The 17,278-nt window shown below is 48.6% G+C and overlaps 9 protein-coding genes across 9 annotated transcripts; 5 read left to right on the top strand and 4 right to left on the bottom strand.

Annotated features, from left to right (window-relative positions):
- The first annotated feature begins 345 nt into the window (after window positions 1-345).
- Window positions 346-2,755, top strand: BU24DRAFT_249618 (uncharacterized protein). The gene has a single exon (XM_033522367.1). The coding sequence runs from the start codon at window positions 430-432 to the stop codon at window positions 2,494-2,496; it is 2,067 nt and encodes a 688-aa protein (XP_033382251.1). The 5' UTR covers window positions 346-429; the 3' UTR covers window positions 2,497-2,755.
- A 140-nt stretch (window positions 2,756-2,895) lies between these two features.
- Window positions 2,896-4,271, bottom strand: BU24DRAFT_483734 (APH-domain-containing protein; the record flags this gene model as incomplete). The annotated part of the gene is made up of 3 exons (XM_033533293.1): window positions 4,051-4,271; window positions 3,369-3,985; window positions 2,896-3,289 (listed from the first exon to the last, which is right to left on the bottom strand). Exons 1-3 carry the CDS (start codon window positions 4,147-4,149, stop codon window positions 2,896-2,898), a joined length of 1,110 nt encoding a protein of 369 aa, XP_033382250.1. The 5' UTR covers window positions 4,150-4,271.
- Window positions 4,272-5,348: 1,077 nt separating this feature from the next.
- On the bottom strand, window positions 5,349-6,545 carry BU24DRAFT_411603 (uncharacterized protein; the record flags this gene model as incomplete). The annotated part of the gene is made up of 2 exons (XM_033526052.1): window positions 5,349-6,277; window positions 6,341-6,545. 2 exons carry the CDS (start codon window positions 6,543-6,545, stop codon window positions 5,349-5,351), a joined length of 1,134 nt encoding a protein of 377 aa, XP_033382249.1.
- Window positions 6,546-7,148: 603 nt separating this feature from the next.
- Window positions 7,149-8,607, bottom strand: BU24DRAFT_373592 (acyl-CoA dehydrogenase NM domain-like protein; the record flags this gene model as incomplete). Its single annotated transcript, XM_033524533.1, has 2 exons — window positions 7,149-8,220; window positions 8,272-8,607. 2 exons carry the CDS (start codon window positions 8,605-8,607, stop codon window positions 7,195-7,197), a joined length of 1,362 nt encoding a protein of 453 aa, XP_033382248.1. The 3' UTR covers window positions 7,149-7,194.
- A 451-nt stretch (window positions 8,608-9,058) lies between these two features.
- On the top strand, window positions 9,059-10,180 carry BU24DRAFT_483733 (uncharacterized protein; the record flags this gene model as incomplete). Its single annotated transcript, XM_033533292.1, has 4 exons — window positions 9,059-9,097; window positions 9,152-9,797; window positions 9,852-10,002; window positions 10,048-10,180. 4 exons carry the CDS (start codon window positions 9,059-9,061, stop codon window positions 10,178-10,180), a joined length of 969 nt encoding a protein of 322 aa, XP_033382247.1.
- A 725-nt stretch (window positions 10,181-10,905) lies between these two features.
- On the top strand, window positions 10,906-11,898 carry BU24DRAFT_434785 (NAD(P)-binding protein; the record flags this gene model as incomplete). The annotated part of the gene is made up of 3 exons (XM_033530050.1): window positions 10,906-11,075; window positions 11,128-11,739; window positions 11,796-11,898. 3 exons carry the CDS (start codon window positions 10,906-10,908, stop codon window positions 11,896-11,898), a joined length of 885 nt encoding a protein of 294 aa, XP_033382246.1.
- Window positions 11,899-14,975: 3,077 nt separating this feature from the next.
- BU24DRAFT_249516 (uncharacterized protein) lies at window positions 14,976-16,033 on the top strand. Its single transcript, XM_033522365.1, has 3 exons — window positions 14,976-15,296; window positions 15,344-15,676; window positions 15,743-16,033. Exons 1-3 carry the CDS (start codon window positions 15,048-15,050, stop codon window positions 15,950-15,952), a joined length of 792 nt encoding a protein of 263 aa, XP_033382245.1. The 5' UTR covers window positions 14,976-15,047; the 3' UTR covers window positions 15,953-16,033.
- On the top strand, window positions 15,870-16,581 carry BU24DRAFT_249585 (uncharacterized protein). The gene has a single exon (XM_033522366.1). The coding sequence runs from the start codon at window positions 16,018-16,020 to the stop codon at window positions 16,486-16,488; it is 471 nt and encodes a 156-aa protein (XP_033382244.1). The 5' UTR covers window positions 15,870-16,017; the 3' UTR covers window positions 16,489-16,581.
- A 178-nt stretch (window positions 16,582-16,759) lies between these two features.
- Window positions 16,760-17,239, bottom strand: BU24DRAFT_424927 (uncharacterized protein). The gene has a single exon (XM_033528617.1). The coding sequence runs from the start codon at window positions 17,171-17,173 to the stop codon at window positions 16,775-16,777; it is 399 nt and encodes a 132-aa protein (XP_033382243.1). The 5' UTR covers window positions 17,174-17,239; the 3' UTR covers window positions 16,760-16,774.
- Window positions 17,240-17,278: the final 39 nt, after the last annotated feature.

Genomic DNA, 17,278 nt, shown 5'->3' with positions numbered 1-17,278 from the left:
CCTCGTTCCTATTAGGCTTATGTTTGGGGCGTGGATGTTGCACGGAGGCCTCGACTTCGTGCTGTACAACCTTGATAGGGTTCTAGTAGGAACTGTTGAGTAGAAACGTGCTTTTTGCTTCAATGACTAGGCATCGCCTCATCTTTATAGCCAATCATATGCAGATTGTTATCTTCCGTGAAAAGGAACCCTGGCCAACCCTGGCCTTGAATTCACCCTCATTCGAGGGCTTTCACCAGATCTGCCAACCCCAGATTCGATCACGTGCGCACGCGCACAACTCGTCAGACGCACAGACTTCAGCACCCCCGACATGCTTGGCGAATTCACTCTTTCGCGTCCGTCCACAATGACGATGCGCCACCCCCGTCAACAAACATCCCCACTCCCCCTACACCCCCATCACCCTACCCCAACAATGCATCTGCTATGACGATCACACACACGCGCATCGCCCAAACCTCCAAAGAGGCGCAGAAAGAGTACAAGAAGAAGAGTCATGGCACCTACATCCCGCAAGGCCAAATGCGCCAGCTGGAGCGCGGAGTCGTGCTCGACGAACGCGCGGCCAAGTATCGCGAGCAGGAGCGGCGGAAGCGGCTCGCGAAGCAGAAGCGGGAGGAGAAGGAACGGAAGGAGCAGGCGATAAGGAAGCAGTTGGGTGTGGGGCTCGCGACGCAGTTGATCGGGTACTCGCATACGCAGGCGAGGATGAAGAGTGGGATGGAGGCGTTTCTGGGGTTTAGGAAGAAGAAGGAAGAGGAGGAGAAGGAGAAGGAGAGGGAGACGAATAAGCAGCTTGAAGATTTGGCAGAGGAATTGGATAAGGAGCCTTGGGATAATGAGGATGAGGTCGGTGCAGTGGTAGATTTGGCGATCGGGACACCTGAGAAGCCGAAGGCAAATCCGGAGGTCCAGCTGTTCGATGAAGTCGGCATGGTGCTTGATCTGGCGACAGTGCCACCTGAGTTACCGAAGGCGAATGCGGAGGACCAGCTGTTCGATGAGGATCTAGATGATGACGCACTACTCGAGGCTCATGATACGTTTGTTTCTGATTCTCCAGAAAAGGCAAGGGAAATCCCGCCTATTCCTACACCGACGCCTGTCCGAGTATCGGCACCAACAAAGAATATAATCTCACCTCAGAAACAATCTCCAATCAAAGAGGGTGTGGATTTTACTCGTCTCCATGGTCCAATTAATAAAGTCATCGAAAATTCACTAGCTGCGTTGCCAGAGCCCCTGATCGAACTTTTGTCTGTCGATACATCAATGAATACGCCCAAATGGGAGCCATCCGCATCGCTACTACATAAATTGAACCCCCTCGGATTGCCACCTCACCGACTGCGGATCAAGATTGGATGCACATTAACTGTCCTTCGTGATCTCAATTGTAGCAGCCAGATATCTAAGAGTAGTCATCTTCGAGTCCTGCGGTTACACAACGAAAGACTCGAATGTCTTGTTCTCGATGGCCAACTGGAGGGTACAAAGACGATCCTTACTCGCTTCCCATTTACAGCAAACTACAGAAACGACGAGCAATGTCCATTTCGAAGGATGCAATACCCGGTTCGCGTAGCTACAGACTTTCATTATCCCGGCGCAGTTCAATCAGATAAAGAACCAAGATTCAAGCAACCCTTGAAATCAGCTCCACCAACGAACCCAATCAGGAGCTTTAAGAAGCCTCCAATCTCAGCCACTGCGATCAAACCAAACATGAATCCAAATCCGATCTTCAAACGACCAAATTTACCAGCGTCAAAGACAAGGGCGGCAACGCCGGTGCTCAAACCCACTGAGCAGGCATCCGTGCCCATAGATCTCGATATCTTTGACTTCCTAGACAGTGCAACTCAAATTTCACGCGATCTTTCTTCGGACGATACGCCGTCATCGCCAAGCAAGCCTTTTTCCAACAGGTTTGATTTGAAAGCTCCCGCAGTGCAGGAGCCAGTCCGAGAGTGTAGCTTCGACATGGACGACTTGGACTTTAGTACCGATGATTTGGAGGACATCTTAGAACCAAAGACATCACCAAAATCAATTGACGGCCATCAGCCTCCGCGACAGATAGGCACGACAGTAGCGGCGCCAGGACAGCCACCGCCGTCCAGCACTAGACCCATGAAGTCGCCTGGCCAAACGGGAGCTCCCAATAAAACTCAAACTCCGCGAATGGCTCCTCCACCTTTAAATTCGAAGCGAAAAGCAGACAGCCCTCTTGCACAACCACCGCCAAAACGACTACCCGCCAGACCACCATCTCATATGGGAAGCGAACGGCCTTTCATATGCTCCGTGACGAAACCTGAACCTACAATGGCACGAGGGTCATCTGATACATGTCTTTCATTCTCAAAACCAACATATCAACCACCACCACCTCAGTCATATCCCTCATTTAGTGAGTTTGGGCTATCGACCCAGGAGGCGGTTTCATTCTTCGACGACGACGAGTTTTCTTCACCCACAATATCTGTATGAGTGGGTTTGCGATGCTTATCTGTAATGGCGCTTGGAGTGGAATTACGGTGTTTGGAATTGGTTTTGGAGCCGGAATACCCATGGGAAATTTTTGGAATGAATTGGGCGGATTGAACGTATTGATGGAAATGGGAGGTTCTGGACAGCGTACTACAAAATTAAAGATTTTGGCACCTTGGGTCGATTATGCATAACGGTCCTTTGGCCTTTTTGGCCTTCACGTAACGAAGACGTATAGCCAATACAATCAGCTTCTCATGCAACATCTCTTCACTGACATGTAACGGCAAACTCCCCACGTATGTTATCACAAAATATGTATGACTGTCAATTGATGAACATGAGAAGGAAACGCTATAATTCGCCACCAATCTATATAATCGAACGACACTCCCAAGTCTACAGACTCGCTCTCGCAGCCTGTCCCCCCTTCACCCTCCCCACCAACTCCCACGCCATCTCCGCCGACGGCCCCCTCTCCTCTCCAACCCTCTTCGCCTGCTCCGAACTTGCCTGCCTAACCGCATATCTACTCGCGATGCCCTGAAAGATGATGGCATCCCTCCACATCGCGAACGCCATGCTCCAGTCGAGTTCACTGCCGGGGTGCCAGCCCGCGACCTCTGCATACCACTGCACGGCCTGCTCGGGCGTGGGCAGGCCCGGCGTCGAGGACCCGGGCGCGAAGTTCTTGTGCGAGTGGTGCCGGTCGGGGGAGAATGCTGTGACGGTCCAGGGGGCAATGAGGTTGGAGAGGTCGGAGAGGGGGTGCCCTATTGTTGCCATTTCCCAGCTGTTGGACATGTCAGCATTTATCAATCAATCGAATTCGCACATAGACTCAAGGTCTCGTGGGGATGTGTAAAACGTACTCCAAAATCCCAATAACCCTCGGTTCCGTCTTGTGGAAAACCAAATTATCAATCTTATAATCCCCATGAATCGGCACGCCCCGATCCCTCGGCTGCCTCCTCTCCTCCTCAAAGAACCTCTTAAGTTCCCCCATGTGCGGAATCTCGCCGACCTCCTCCCCCGTCTCTACGTCCTTCGTCTTCGCCTGCGCATCCCCCAGCTGCGTAAACGTCTTAATCTGCCGATTGTAAAACCCCCGCGGCTTCCCGAACGTCTCGAGACCTATCGCCTTCGGATCCAGACGGTGCAGTTTCGCGAGCGTGCGCACGGCGTCATGCCACATTTCCGTGCGGTCCTGGGGCGAGGCGTCAGGGAAGGACGGGTCGGTCACGATGCGGCCGTCGAGGAACTGCATTATGTAGAAGGGGCTGCCGACGACGCTGGAGTCTTCGCAGAGGCAGTAGACCTTTGGGACGGGGACGTCAGTGTTTTGGAGCGCGGAGAGGATCCGGTATTCGCGCTCGACTTTGTGGGCGGTTTTGCTGACGAGTTTGCCGGGAGGCTTCTTGCGCATGACGAACTTTGAGGAGGTGGAGTCGGTGATTTGGTAGGTTGGGTTGGATTGCCCGAAGCCGAACTGGGGAGGGGGTTACTTGATGTTCTGTATATTCGATTTTTGTTTGAAGTATAAAAGATACGGACCTGTTTTAAGGTTATGGGCGTTTTGATCTCAGGGACATTCTGGGTGATGTAGCGCTCAAAGGACGCAATGTCAATTGGCTGTCGCACAGGGCCCGCCATTGTCGATATGTTGGAATTTTACGACGACTAGTTTTGGGTATCAATTTGCTATCTGAATATATGTGTATTCAATAATTGTAAAAAGAAGAATTGAGCAGGGTAAAGCTTGAAAAGAAAAAAAGAGTTGTAGTTACAGATCGGGAATCCGACGGCAACATAGCGGTAGAGAGAGTAGTTGTTGGTTCACCAAAGCCGACAAGCCGAGGTGTGGGGAGCTCTGGAGCTGGGGAAACTTCTCCGCATCATTGGGCCAGAACGTAGCTTATTACTCGTAGAATTTGTTAGATCTACCTTGTAGTCCGATACGGGATTTATTAGCCGTGGAATTGTATGTACAAACAAGGTTAGAGTCATATCGGGGAAATACCAACATAACTCATGCATGCACTTAATTCCCTATTGTTTAATAGCATTGTAGAGGTTATACAGTATCTCACAGTTCCCACACCGTTCCTAAACTCGAGATGGTAATCCCATAGGAGGGAGGATCTCGAGTTTTCTTTCATCTAACGCTGCGCCAGTTTGCTCCGACCTTCCCTACTGCTTTTGACCATGTTTCTCTACTTGTCATGCACGATAATCCGGGCATCCGTCGCGGAACATTAGCCATTGCCTTTTCCAAAGTTCGCACAGAGTGAGATGTTCAAACCCTCGAAATGCATCAGTGCCTCAGGCAAATGTCTCAGGTAAATCAAATATATAAGCATGGAATTCTTGCCTAATTAGAGTGACCTGCATCCCCGTGTAACGGAAATCCACCGCAGCGGAACACCATTGCAACGACTTCTCATCTCCATAACACCGACAATGAGAATCTATCATATCGATGTTCGTCCATTGACATCTGAACCGGGGCGTACCTCCTGCTACACTCAACGTCTCACACACTAGTGTTTAGTAGCCGGCTTCCAGGGTGACTGATTCATCGGAAGCTGATTCATCGCGAGCCGCTTCAGCAGATAAGCAACATCACGTGGCCGTCCGTTAACCTCCAGCAACATCGTCAATATAGAGTCATGATAAACGATCATCACATCGCTAATTCTTTCATATCATTAATACCATCAGACCTTAAGAAACTCTTCAGGAGGATACTCCAACAATCATTAGAACCGTAACCCGATCCACAATGAAACACTCGAACTTTTCAATGAAATTGGAGTCGAAAGACATGCTCGACCCCTGATAGATCAACGATCCTACAAAGGTAAGGTATGCTCGCGGGGTTGCGACTTCCCATTCTCAGGCATGAGCCGCACCATCTCATGTCCAGTCTCGATGGATCCACTCAAACTCTTCTCCTGCACCTTCGGCACCTCGCGCATCCCATGTATCTCGAAAGCCAAGACCACCCTGCAAACAAGCGTCCCCGTAAACACCAGACCAATCATCCAGATGGCGCTCCACATCGGGACGAACAGGACCGTCGAGAGAACGATGATGCCGTAGATGACATCGGCCCAGATGCAGAGCTTGATCAACCAGTTGAGGAACTGATAGATATAGCCGTTCTGTAGTTTGATTTCCTCTCCGATGTCGTCCGCGAAGGCACAGGGGGTGAATTCTCTTCGGAGGAGGGAGAGGAACGTGGTTTTGCCCTGGGGGCGTGTCGAGGCGACATCTTCTGCCGAAGGAGGAGCGCGGCACCAAAACAGCTGCATAACACCTAGAGAGTGTATAGGGATACCAAGAAAGACCCAGAGTAGCGGTGAAAAGGCCTCTAGAGTACCGCCATACTGCCCCATCTGTGTGCTGATCAAGACAACGGCATAGAAGGTCAGGCGGTAGAACTGATACACCACGTTTCCAGCGGCAGCCATAACGATCAAGTATTGGAGGAGAGAAACTATAGCGCTAAACCACCGCCGTGGAGTCCGCAGCCACATGGGCCAGAAAGGCGGCGCGTCCTGGACGAGATGGTTTTCCATACCCGTAGTCTCGTAGTCCAGAGCTGGGCACGGCGACCCAATCGTTAGCAACATCGCGAGAAAGGGTCTCCGTGTCGCGAGGAGGGCGAGATCGCTGAATTTCGGGCCGACCAGTTGCAACACCCCAGGAAGCAGACCAAGCATGACGGCCACGGTGCCGAATTCAGACTTTGTGACCTCGTTGGCCTTGCCGAGTATACCTGATTGAGAGGCTGGGTCAGCGGAAAACTTTTAGTAGAATGGGTTCGCGTTGGTTGACGTACAGTCAATGAGCGCGGTTGCATTTGAATTCATCTTTTGCTTGTTGAGAGTTTGGTATGCCTCCCAGCATTCCTCCTCTTCCGTGATTATGTTCCATTTGTTAAAAGTGTCAAAATCTACGTGCCAGAGGTTATTGCTGTATGCGTACGCCGACGTCGCAAGTGCAAGCAACAGGAAAAGACGTTGTGTGGGAACGAGAGAAGCCATTTTAGCACTTGGGGTTGTGTCAAACGAATGTCTCTCTAGCTGCAAAAGAAGCTCTCGGAGTAAATATCGACAGAACTCATGAGCGTCTCCGACTCGCCTTTGTACACATGGTCTCAAACCCTGAACAACTCACCAGCCGCGTGGGGGCCGATTTCCAGCCCTGTGTTGCATAAAGTCGCGAGGTCCTTGGCAATACACAAAAATCAGTCCATGCTCGATCCTTCACGCGAGGCGCACCGCGTTTCTTTTGACAAGCTCTGGGGGCCAATATCTTGTGTGCTCTTGAGCTTCAGCATCTGGATAACCTACGCGAAAGCGAGCTGACCTAAGACTGCAATGTGAATACCTCGTGTTGACCATGGCGGCTTCGAGCTATAATTATTCGAGATCAAACATGTAGGTTGATCCTTCGGGTGGTGTATTGCGTGGCTGGTGGACAGGGGAGGGATAACCGGGGTGGTCACACATTCAATGCAGCAAGATAATTGAGATCCAAGATACGGCCGAGTACAGGCTTCGCTATATCTCTGATTCTCTATTGTCCAAAGGTTAACGATTGCTGAGACCCAAACATCCAAGCGCCCAAACTACTTACCACACAGTATATACAGAACATGCAAATGCGACCAAATCTACAACTCTCTGTCCCTCAGACAATCCCCCAAAACTCCTCCGGTTCAAGGTTCCATTTCTTACAAAGCTCCTTATATCTCTTCGTGTAGCCCGCCGCCCGCTCTCTAAACGCCTGTGCAGTTTTCATCTGGTCACGACCGACCTGATGCCTATGCGCCGAGTCAGGCCCATCAGCAACCCTAACGAACCGTGCGTAGGTCCACAGCTCCGGTAGCGGTGTATGTTGCGTCAGGCCCTGCCCACCATATATCTGCATGGCCTCGTCGATGACCTTCATCAGCGCGTTGGGTACCATGATCTTCGACTGTGCAATCGCATAGCGGCCCGCCTTATTGCCATGAAGATCCATAGTATCAGCCGCATTAAGCACAACAAGACGCATCGAGTCGATCGTCATCCGCATCTCAGCAATGCGCTCGATATTACTGTCAAACTCGCCGATGAACTTCCCCCTCGGCTTCTTATTCGGCTCGAAGCAGCGTACGAGCGCGAGTTCGTACGCCCGCTCTGCCTGCCCGACCAAACGCATGCAGTGATGGATCCGCCCGGGCCCTAGGCGCCCCTGTGCGATTTCGAACGCGCGGCCCGGCCCGAGAATGATGTTCTCGACGGGAACCCGCACGTCTTCGTAGATGTATTCGCCGTGACCTTCGGGCGCCCAGTCGTAGCCCATGATGGTGAGGTTGCGGACCTGTTTGAGGCCCTTGGTCTTCGCGGGTACGACTAGGGTCGTGTGGCGGCGGAATCGGTCTGGGTTGTTGGGGTCCGAACAGCCCATTAGGACGAAGAGTTGCATTTCTTCGTTGTACTGGCAATTGCCGTAGAGTTTGCGTCCGTTGATGATGACTTCTTTATCTGTGATCTCCATCTTGATGCCGATTTGTGTGGCGTCAGAAGAGGCGACGTCTGGCTCTGTCATGCTGTATGCTGAAGACATGTCGCCGTTCATCAATGGGTGGAGCCAGCGCTTTTTCTGCTCTGGAGTGCAGTACTTTGCGAGGAGTTCCATATTGCCTGTCTCGGGAGCATGGCAATTCATCGTCTAGAGAACATTAGCTTTCATTCGAGTTACTAAATTACTGAGGAGTATTACCTGTGCCGCCCAGTAGACTCGTCCCATAATCTCAGCACAGCAAGAATACTCGAGATTCGTCAAGCCAGGACTCTCTTCGAAATGGTTCGGTAGGAACAGATTGAAGAGGCCCTGCGCCTTTGCCTTTTGCCGAAGCTCATGGATGATAGCGGGCGTCTTCCATCGGTTGCCTTCCAATTGGGCTTTGTAAATGCGTTCGGCGGGTATGCACTCATTCTCAACCCAATCGTAGACCTGCTGGATCTTTTCAATGGCAATGGGCCGGAGCTTCGACTTCACCCAGGGCGGGATGCGGTCGAATGCAGGATTGTTGTCCATCTTGATGTTGGATGCCATGATGGATGGTCAAAAACGCTCTCTCCAATGTCGAAATCTCAAGTATTCTTTTACTTGAATTCACAAAAGATCGATGTAGCATACAACAATTAAAACCAGGAAAAAGTACGATAGCTATAGCTTTGCTAAACCGAAAACAGCCTTCCGGCTAGATAGCTTTCCTCGGTTTGGGGATTTGCGGGGGAGCATCTTTGGACCCTCGGGTGTCGTTACGCGCCGGCTCGTTGGAGCATTGCAATCCAGAACTCTTCCCTATTGGTCACTTTCCCAGACCACACCAACTATCCCCGAATTGGCTGTGGCTGGATATGTCATGTTTACCCATCGTTTCCCTTGATGATTCAAATGTGTTGGTGATTTACTAAGCTCTTTTATTTACTATATGTGCCCCAATTGTTGCGATCATGGGAAATCTGCAAACTCTTTCTCAAAAACAATTTGAACGTCGGAAATGGCAGCAGCACAAGGATTCGCAAAACCGTGGGTAGAGGTGTGTAGAACGTTAACTACTGAGGCAACATCAGATATTGACCCATCATCATAGTTCGAAGAGGAGCTAGGCGAACGCCCTCTCCTCCACGGACCAGTTCCCACCGCCATTGAAGAATTTGCTGCTCTAGGTGGAAGATTGTTCGCAAAATACACATTCCCTGCGCCAGACCCGGCCGTCAAGACGGAAGATCGAACGACGGAGGATGGATTGAAAGTGCGTGTGTACACGCCAGAAGGCTACTCGGGCGGGAAGCCAGTCGGCGTGTATTTCCATGGCGGTGGATGGGCGCTAGGAAACATCGACGGCGACGATGCGTTGTGTAGGCAGATTGCGAAAAGTGGCGACGTAGTGATTGTCTCGGTCGAATATGGTCTTGCGCCTCAGAATGTGCATCCAGGCCTCATCAACGATTGTTTCAAGGGCTTCGAATGGACGTTGAAGAATGCGAAAGCATTGGGTGGTGTTGAAGGCAAGATCTTTACTGCTGGCGTCTCGGCTGGAGGTCACTTGTCCATTGTTACGGCTCTGAGAGCTATCGATGAAGGTTATGGAGATGCCCTGGTTGGTGTGGTAGCTCAGATTCCAGTGACGGTCCATCCAAAGGCAGTTCCCGAGGACCTCAAATCGAAGTACACATCGTACGAGGAGCATGCTGAGAATAGCATTGCCACAAAAAGCGCTATGGAAGCCTTCTGGGGTACGTCTCTTATATCGCGTTACACAATGACTTCCAATGCTGACAGATACACAGAAGCATTTGGGGCTCCTCCAAATGATCCATATGCTTCGCCTCTATTGCATACTAAGATTGGAGAACTCAAGAAAGTTTATCTCACTATAGATGGACATGATACACTGAGAGACGATGCACTTCTATTCAGGGAGAAGCTTGATGAGTTGAAGTAAGTTTCACTACTTTTCCCAATGGTTCATTCTAATTTCAATAGGGTACCATACAAGTCGGACTTCTACGAAGGATATCCTCACTACCACTGGACCTGGCCATCCCACAAGTTGGATGAGCCAAGGAATGAATACAATGCCAATCTTGCAGCAGGAATCAAGTTTGTAACTTCATGACGTAGAGTGAACGAGGTATATAATGGGTAATTAGACTGGGCCATAGACAATTAGCTAATAATGAATACGCTGCATAATATCCAATAAAGACTCAGTCATGTCCATTGCTATATGCCGCTTTGAACGAGTCATCAGATTGTCTTCAAGGAACGATGATTCACGTTTCTGAGGTGCCTTGATCCTAATGATTCATGGTGTGTACTACCCCGCGTGCCCACACCTCCGGCCCCGCAGCACCCGTCCTGCCGTCTCCAACTGCAAGCGTTGTCATACCATTGGAATCTTCCATACAGTGCCTTGTCGGTGGTCCTTTTCCGCTCGGACATAGGTAGGAGTTTGTTTGCAGGTGTGTTCTTCATCACATTCTTGTGACGTGGATCCTATGAAAGGAACCTGCATTCATCGTCTCAATTGTTTATAACCTGTAAACACTCTACTATATGAAGTACGACGCATCTTACAGCTCTTATATATTAGTACTGTCCATCACAGTACTCACGTCTGCCCACCGTAAAGCATATTTCCATTAATAGTTGTCGTCACAATGAAAGCTGGCCAATGGGATCCGTTCGTCCATTGATCTCCCTACCATCCAAGACGTCCATGCTAAACATCGCAGGAAACAACAAAAGGTTGTCATAAATGACATTCCTAAACCATCAGCCGGAAAGGAACAGTTTCTTGTAAAGATCCAGTCCGCATCACTATGCCACTCCGATCTTTTGATGCTCGCTCGTCCCGATTACCCCGTGACTCTGGGTCACGAAGGTGTTGGCTACATTGAGGAGATCGACCCTGCAGCAGAGGGCAAGGGTTTCAAAGTCGGTGATGCAATTGGTTTTAATTATTTCATTGGATGCTGCTTTGAATGTGAGGGCTGCATGGTCCACAATTTGTAAATTGTTCTCCGCTCATTTCCATTGAATTTGGAGACTGACCCAGTGCAGGTACTGCGAGACCGGCGGCTCCAAACTACAAGGCTTCGCCGTCGACGGATTTTTCCAAGAATACGCAGTCGTCGACTGGCAGAACGCGGTGCAGCTCCCCGAAAGCCTCGACATGTCCAAAACCGCACCGCTATTCTGCGCAGGCATCACCGCATTCCACTCCGTCGACAGCTGCGAGCTCAAGGAGGGACAGTGGCTCGCTGTCATCGGCTGCGGCGGCCTCGGACAATACGCAATCCAGTACGCCAAAGCTATGGGAATCAAGACGATCGGCCTCGACATCAATGACTCCCAGCTTGAGATGGCGAAAAAGGTGGGAGCAGATGCTACGTTTAATACGATGACGAACAAGAACTACGTCGATGAGGTCAAGAAGTTGACGGGTAAGGGATGCCATGCGGCGGCTGTGTATAGTGCGGCGAATGCTGCCTATGCGGGCGCTCCGAACGTCCTCAGGATCGGAGGCTTGCTGATGGTTATTGGAATCGCACCGAAGGGATTGGACTTTGTCACGACGTTTGATCTTACTACTGGGCGGTACCGCATCAAGGCGGACAGCACTGGTATCCCGCAGCGTATGAAGAAGGCTGTAGATTTCACAGGGAAACACAAGTATGTTTTGGTCTCCGAAACCCCGCAAGGCTGGCCTGATGCTAACATAAGGAAAGGATTCAACCTGACGTCGAGTTCCGCAAGATCGAGGATCTTCCACAGATGGTCAAGGACATGGAAGACGGCAAGGCGGATAAGAGACAGGTTGTGATATTTTAAGTTTTATTGAGACATGCTCTACGGTAGGATCATTCCGCGATGGTAGCAAGCAGTCAGTAGTATAGCTCCGGTGTAATACCCCAATCGCTCAAATTATCGTGACATCCCTTCGAGCCCATGTGATGCCATGCATTAAACTTTCGAGACGACCGTGGCTAAGTTGTATCCGCAGAAAGCATTCATAACATCCATGTTTTTCAACGTCATAACAATTGCATAGTGCTCGGGTAAAGATCCCTCCGGCAAATAACCAAAGGAGTATTTACAAAAAGCGTATCACAAGGAATTACTTATAAATTTACACCAACAAAACAATCATGAAAGAATAGCCCTGACAAAGGTACAACTACAAAGACCAGGGTCTCGCACAACTTGAACAATCCAAATCTATCAACAGCGTCAGAAGAGAAAGACCATCTATCAATTTAAATTTACCAAGAACCGGTATCCATTTTGACAGGCGCGCTATATGATCTAAAAGTCAGAGGAAGATCACATATGCTTTTTCTAATTGCTAAGGATCTTGACCGCCATTTATGGCGAGCATAATGGTATAACCCTACTTCAACCCCCTTTGACCGCCACTGATTACTGACCATATCATCTCACTTTATAAACACTCACTCTTTATAAGTCCAGCTCCCTGGATGCCGATATGACTTTTTCAAAAAGTTCAACTGCTCAAATTAACATTCCAAGCCCCACGGTTTACCCTCACAGAAATGTGCAAAGGCGCGAGGTTTTCAAGCCGCTCGTTTCAAACGAGCTCGGCGTATATCTTCTATCGCTAGTCAAATCAGATACTGACCTGAGACCAGACCTCCACCGAAGTATCCGATGTTGAGTTGACCTCCATCTGCGAACATTTTGCTTCAGCCGGCCAAGACCGAACCTGCGCAATAGGTGCATAGCTAGGAAAGGAAGGAAGTACGCCAAGTTAACTATGAGAAAAGACCTAGAGATGTCTGATTACATTTGAATGGTTAACAGCGGCACTGTGTAGGACCTAGCCATTCCATGACGACAAGTTGGCCAATGGCGGTCAGTAATGATAATATCCCTCACTCGGTAACGAGAATCATTGTGTACTAAGATCAAATTGCTATTTTGTATAATAGCTCTCAAGAGAGACAGTTGTATTGGAAAATTGATGACTATTCATGCTGCCGTTGTTTCGTACTACACATGAGTACCCACTGACAACCTGTACGGATGAAGTACATAGTCGCCAGAGCGTATAGTGCCACTCGCCATCGCCCAGTGGCTGATAGTCTCAACAAAGCGAAATGAATGTTGAAAATATTGCAGCTCCTGAAACTGATGGTGGGATCCTGTACAAGGCAATCTTTTCGCCTTTAGCTATCAAAGGTGTATGATGAAATGCTTGCAGATAAGAAGGTATTTCCATTGTAATATCCCCCAATACGTGCCGAGAACCACGCCGTAGAGAGAAGAATTTACTATTTTGCATCTTAAGACTTCCTCATTTAAGAAATTTAATAGCCTTCAAGCATATCGCCGTCATCTATAGATTAGTAGTAGATTGTTTAGATACCTTTTCAAGAATAGCTTTCTGCTATTGAAACCAAAAATGACAGTCTTGCTGTCGCTTCCCTTCCTAAGAAACGAGAGGATTTCTTTTATAGCGAAAACGCTTCTATCAGCTATAGCAGCATAATGAGGTAATTTTCGGTGCTACCATAGATATCTACTTGGTCCTTGGAGGCTCTACCTCCCTAACCATTCGTCTACCTTCAAGTGATACATGCTGCTTATTGTGACCACGTTAGCGTTCAATAGGCTGCTCAAGTTACCCCTACTCTGCGCGGGGAATTAGCTCACCGGTAGCTTTCCGGTCGATAGTTGACCGGTAGCTTTCCGGTCGATAGTTGACCGGTAGCTGACCGATTGCTGCACCGTAGCTCACTTTACCGGTCAGCTACAAAGGAAGCGCCAATGCTATGCGCATTCGCTTGTGCTCCAATCACGTTTATACTTATCCTCCGCGAGCGCGATGCAATAGATTGAGGGACATTAAAACCTATCCGATAATTCGGATCGATGCACAATGGGGAAACATGAGAAGCGTCCACGGATATGATTTGCCTACGGATCACAAGAGATGCGTTATAGTGACTTGCCGATGGCTCACCGGTGTGCAGCAGCGAAACTTAATGACATCGTAGTAGAAGAACATATAAGCATGTCCAATCCAACACTAAGCACGAAAGCACTCGTTCATCTAGCTTCTAACTGCACTTTTCGATCCTTTTCAGGAACAACTAGTAATCGCAGTTTGCGCCATGGCAGAACCAGGTATGCCCATTCTGGATCAGTCCCCCGACGACGCTAATCCATTAGGATCTTCTCATCAAACTAGCACACTGAATAGTACTCAAGACGGACCAAGTACCACCTCGTCGGTACATCAGGGCCCCGAATTGTCGGCGAATTTGGATAACATGCCTGCCAGTATCTCAACATCGTATGCTAGATTACTACAGGAGAGGGCAGAACAACGCCGAGTAGATTGGTTGCCCGATAACAGTGAAATCGACGTTGACTTTCTGATTCAATCTCAGAGCCAATCAGGGGAGTTGGAAACAATTCACTGTGACTCGGAAAGCGCGGTTGAAAAAGCTTTAGAGGTACTCTGTCAAACCAGAGCACGAAGCATGGGAAAGCTAAAATATGTGCAATAGACAATCCGTTCTGATGAGAGCCTCGTTCTGATGTAAGCCACATTCCCCATATTGCCCCTTGCTCCCAAGGCTAAGTCAATAAGAGTAATAAACGCTCGAACCGCGGAGTCGAATTCCTCAGGCAATGGTGATAACGTAAATTTCCTCTGAACTATCTCCGATATAGTGTCTGACGTTGTTCTAGAGTGCCTGTTGCTCACGTCGCACCTTCCAATCAATATCCAGGAAGTTCGGGCTTCTTCCAACATTTCTCGTACCCATGGTGGGACACCCCGGAGTCCATTTCGAGTACATGTCCAATTCCACAGCAACAGAATCGCGCCGTTGCGATTTAGGTCAGTACCAACGCCCTTATATTACATCTAGACGATATTAAGAGCTTCAGACTTTCACTACGCATTACCACTACCGTGGCTATTTCCAGACTACCTTGACGGAGTACCCGCTATGCACACTCAAGTATTTAGTATAAGAAACTATACTAGGATTGATTCAAAGGGAACCCCGACATTTACAATGTTCATCAATATTCCAAAATCAATTAGTGAAGGGGTCAGGCAAAAGTGGCAAGAAATTGTTCAGCATCGCCCAAAATATTTTATGCATCCACTATATGATCATCATGAGATTTTTCAACAGAGCCTACACAAATTACGCCACGACCTGGTAAATCTTCAATTAGCACAATCATTCCTTGTAAGCTGTAATTGCTCACACTCAAAACTTAAGCTTACTAGAGATAGGCGGAGCAAAGACTCGAGATGCACATTATGAGCACAGAGACGAATATAGATGAGACGATGCGAGATTCACATTCCTTTACTAAATTGATCATACAATATCAGTTTTCTTTGGAAGTAGTGCAGAAAACAGTTCTTAACCTTCACGAAGAATTGGAAAGCTTCAAGCATCATCTTCAAGGCGACCCGTCATCGAATGAGACTGAAGAATACATGCGAGGTAGGATCGCTTATCCCTTGTCGGAGATTTGGAGTCGCAATATAACGAGACAATTTTGCATTGTTCAAAGTAAACTGAAGGATATAGCTGAGGTCCAAGGTGTAACACAAGCTTCTGTAAGGCCAATTATTTACCAGCGTACGCTAATTTTAATAATATAATAGCAGGCTAACACTACTCAGGTTTTATCATACATAGCTCAACGAGACAGTGGTGCTCTAGCACATAATACGGAACAGATGGCGCACATGGCGAAGGTCACGGAAGTATCAGGCCAGGAAATACATGCCATGACGAGAAGAATGGAGAACGATGCTCGACAAATGAAGTTTCTAGCTGAAATCACGGCATTTTTTCTACCCCTGACAGCACTTGCCGTAAGTTTCATCTAATGGTTATGTTATATCTGCTATACTTGGCTTGCTAATCATGTCTGGTATAACAGACCTTTTTTAGTATGGATTTTGTTTCGATTTCGGAAATTAGTAAGGATGGGCCGTTCCCAACACTCGAGAATGTGAAGTTCATATGGATATACTTCCTCGCTTTGATTGTTATGTCGATAGCCGTGTTTGGCTGGTGGTACTACAAACGGATGTCCGAAGCAAATAAGAGTCCAACAGCGGCGATAACCGAGGGATCCATTGAAGATCAAGCCGAGAGCACAATAGGGTTGCAGCCTCTTCACAACCCGGCCAATGAAACAGCGAATCGCAGACAATACAACGGAAAAGTGCTAAGACAGGCATTGGATGAGTTCAAGAATCTTGGTCGAAGTCCAGAAGTCAGTGATGAAGAACTTTCAAGGGCCTTCAAAAAAATCAGGATTGCCAAAACGGCTTTGGAAACAGGGTATGATTTTGACGAACTTTGGAAATCAGTACAGGAAGCCGACGAACAGTTGGGTCTGTCTCACGGCGAAGCTTGATACAAACTTATTGTAACAGCTAGTGAGCAATATACATGAGCGCGCTTGTAACCTGCTGTGTATCTGCTCGCAGGTCAAGGTACGCACGCCTGACTGGCACCTCGTGTTCAGATTTCAACACCTAAAAAAGGAGTGCCTGATAGGACATGTGACAAAGAGACATGCGCCCTAGTTACTAGAAAAGGAATAGCTTGAGTTAGTTACTAGAAATAATGATAGCACATAGGTTCTACGGCGTGGAAAGAATTCCCTCTACTTTTAACAAAAGTACCTACTATTCTTCTCGTTACACAGTGGTCCTCGCAGCATAGTGGGGGATATTGATACGTCTGCAATCTCTGTACGTCCATGGTAGACCTGCTTCTTGGAAGAGCTTGTTCATATCATTGGGTCTAGTCATTGAGCTGAAGGTGCCCATGAGAACGAGGGTACCGCCACCGCGAACATAGTCAAGAAGCTTCACAAAGACAGCACGATGCTGTGCGATGGCACCGTCGGTAACTAGAACCGCCTGCAGAGGCTGATGTTCTAATCGTTGTAGTGCTGAAGCGGGGTTTGTGGCATGATGAAGAGTGGCTAGGGCTTTCAGCTTCCCCACAGATGCTTGGTAGATTTGATCAAACGGGAAATCGGTATCAAGTGATACTAGCAGGACATGTGGCTTATCGGAAGCTGTCGTTGACATCGTGTGAAGCTGTCGAGAACGCTGAAATGAATGTTTTGGGGGAATGCAAGTCGAAGAGCAGGTGGGGGAGGGCCTGCAAATATGAATGTTGTTTGTGCCTGTGCA

Source organism: Aaosphaeria arxii, assembly GCF_010015735.1.
Source record: "Aaosphaeria arxii CBS 175.79 unplaced genomic scaffold BU24scaffold_6, whole genome shotgun sequence".
Classification (NCBI taxonomy): domain Eukaryota; kingdom Fungi; phylum Ascomycota; class Dothideomycetes; order Pleosporales; genus Aaosphaeria; species Aaosphaeria arxii.
Note: the sequence above shows the minus strand (reverse complement) of the source record. Positions and strands in the feature narration are given on the sequence as shown.

Bases quoted from the DNA above. Each gene is read 5' to 3' on its own strand.
- BU24DRAFT_249618 (XM_033522367.1), top strand. From the start codon at position 430: ATGACGATCACACACACGCGCATCGCCCAAACCTCCAAAGAGGCGCAG.
- BU24DRAFT_249585 (XM_033522366.1), top strand. From the start codon at position 16,018: ATGGATTTTGTTTCGATTTCGGAAATTAGTAAGGATGGGCCGTTCCCA.
- BU24DRAFT_249516 (XM_033522365.1), top strand. From the start codon at position 15,048: ATGCACACTCAAGTATTTAGTATAAGAAACTATACTAGGATTGATTCA. The intron at 15,297-15,343 runs GTAAGCTGTAAT...TACTAGAGATAG, and splicing joins AATTAGCACAATCATTCCTT to GCGGAGCAAAGACTCGAGAT. The intron at 15,677-15,742 runs GTAAGGCCAATT...AACACTACTCAG, and splicing joins AAGGTGTAACACAAGCTTCT to GTTTTATCATACATAGCTCA.
- BU24DRAFT_424927 (XM_033528617.1), bottom strand. From the start codon at position 17,173: ATGTCAACGACAGCTTCCGATAAGCCACATGTCCTGCTAGTATCACTT.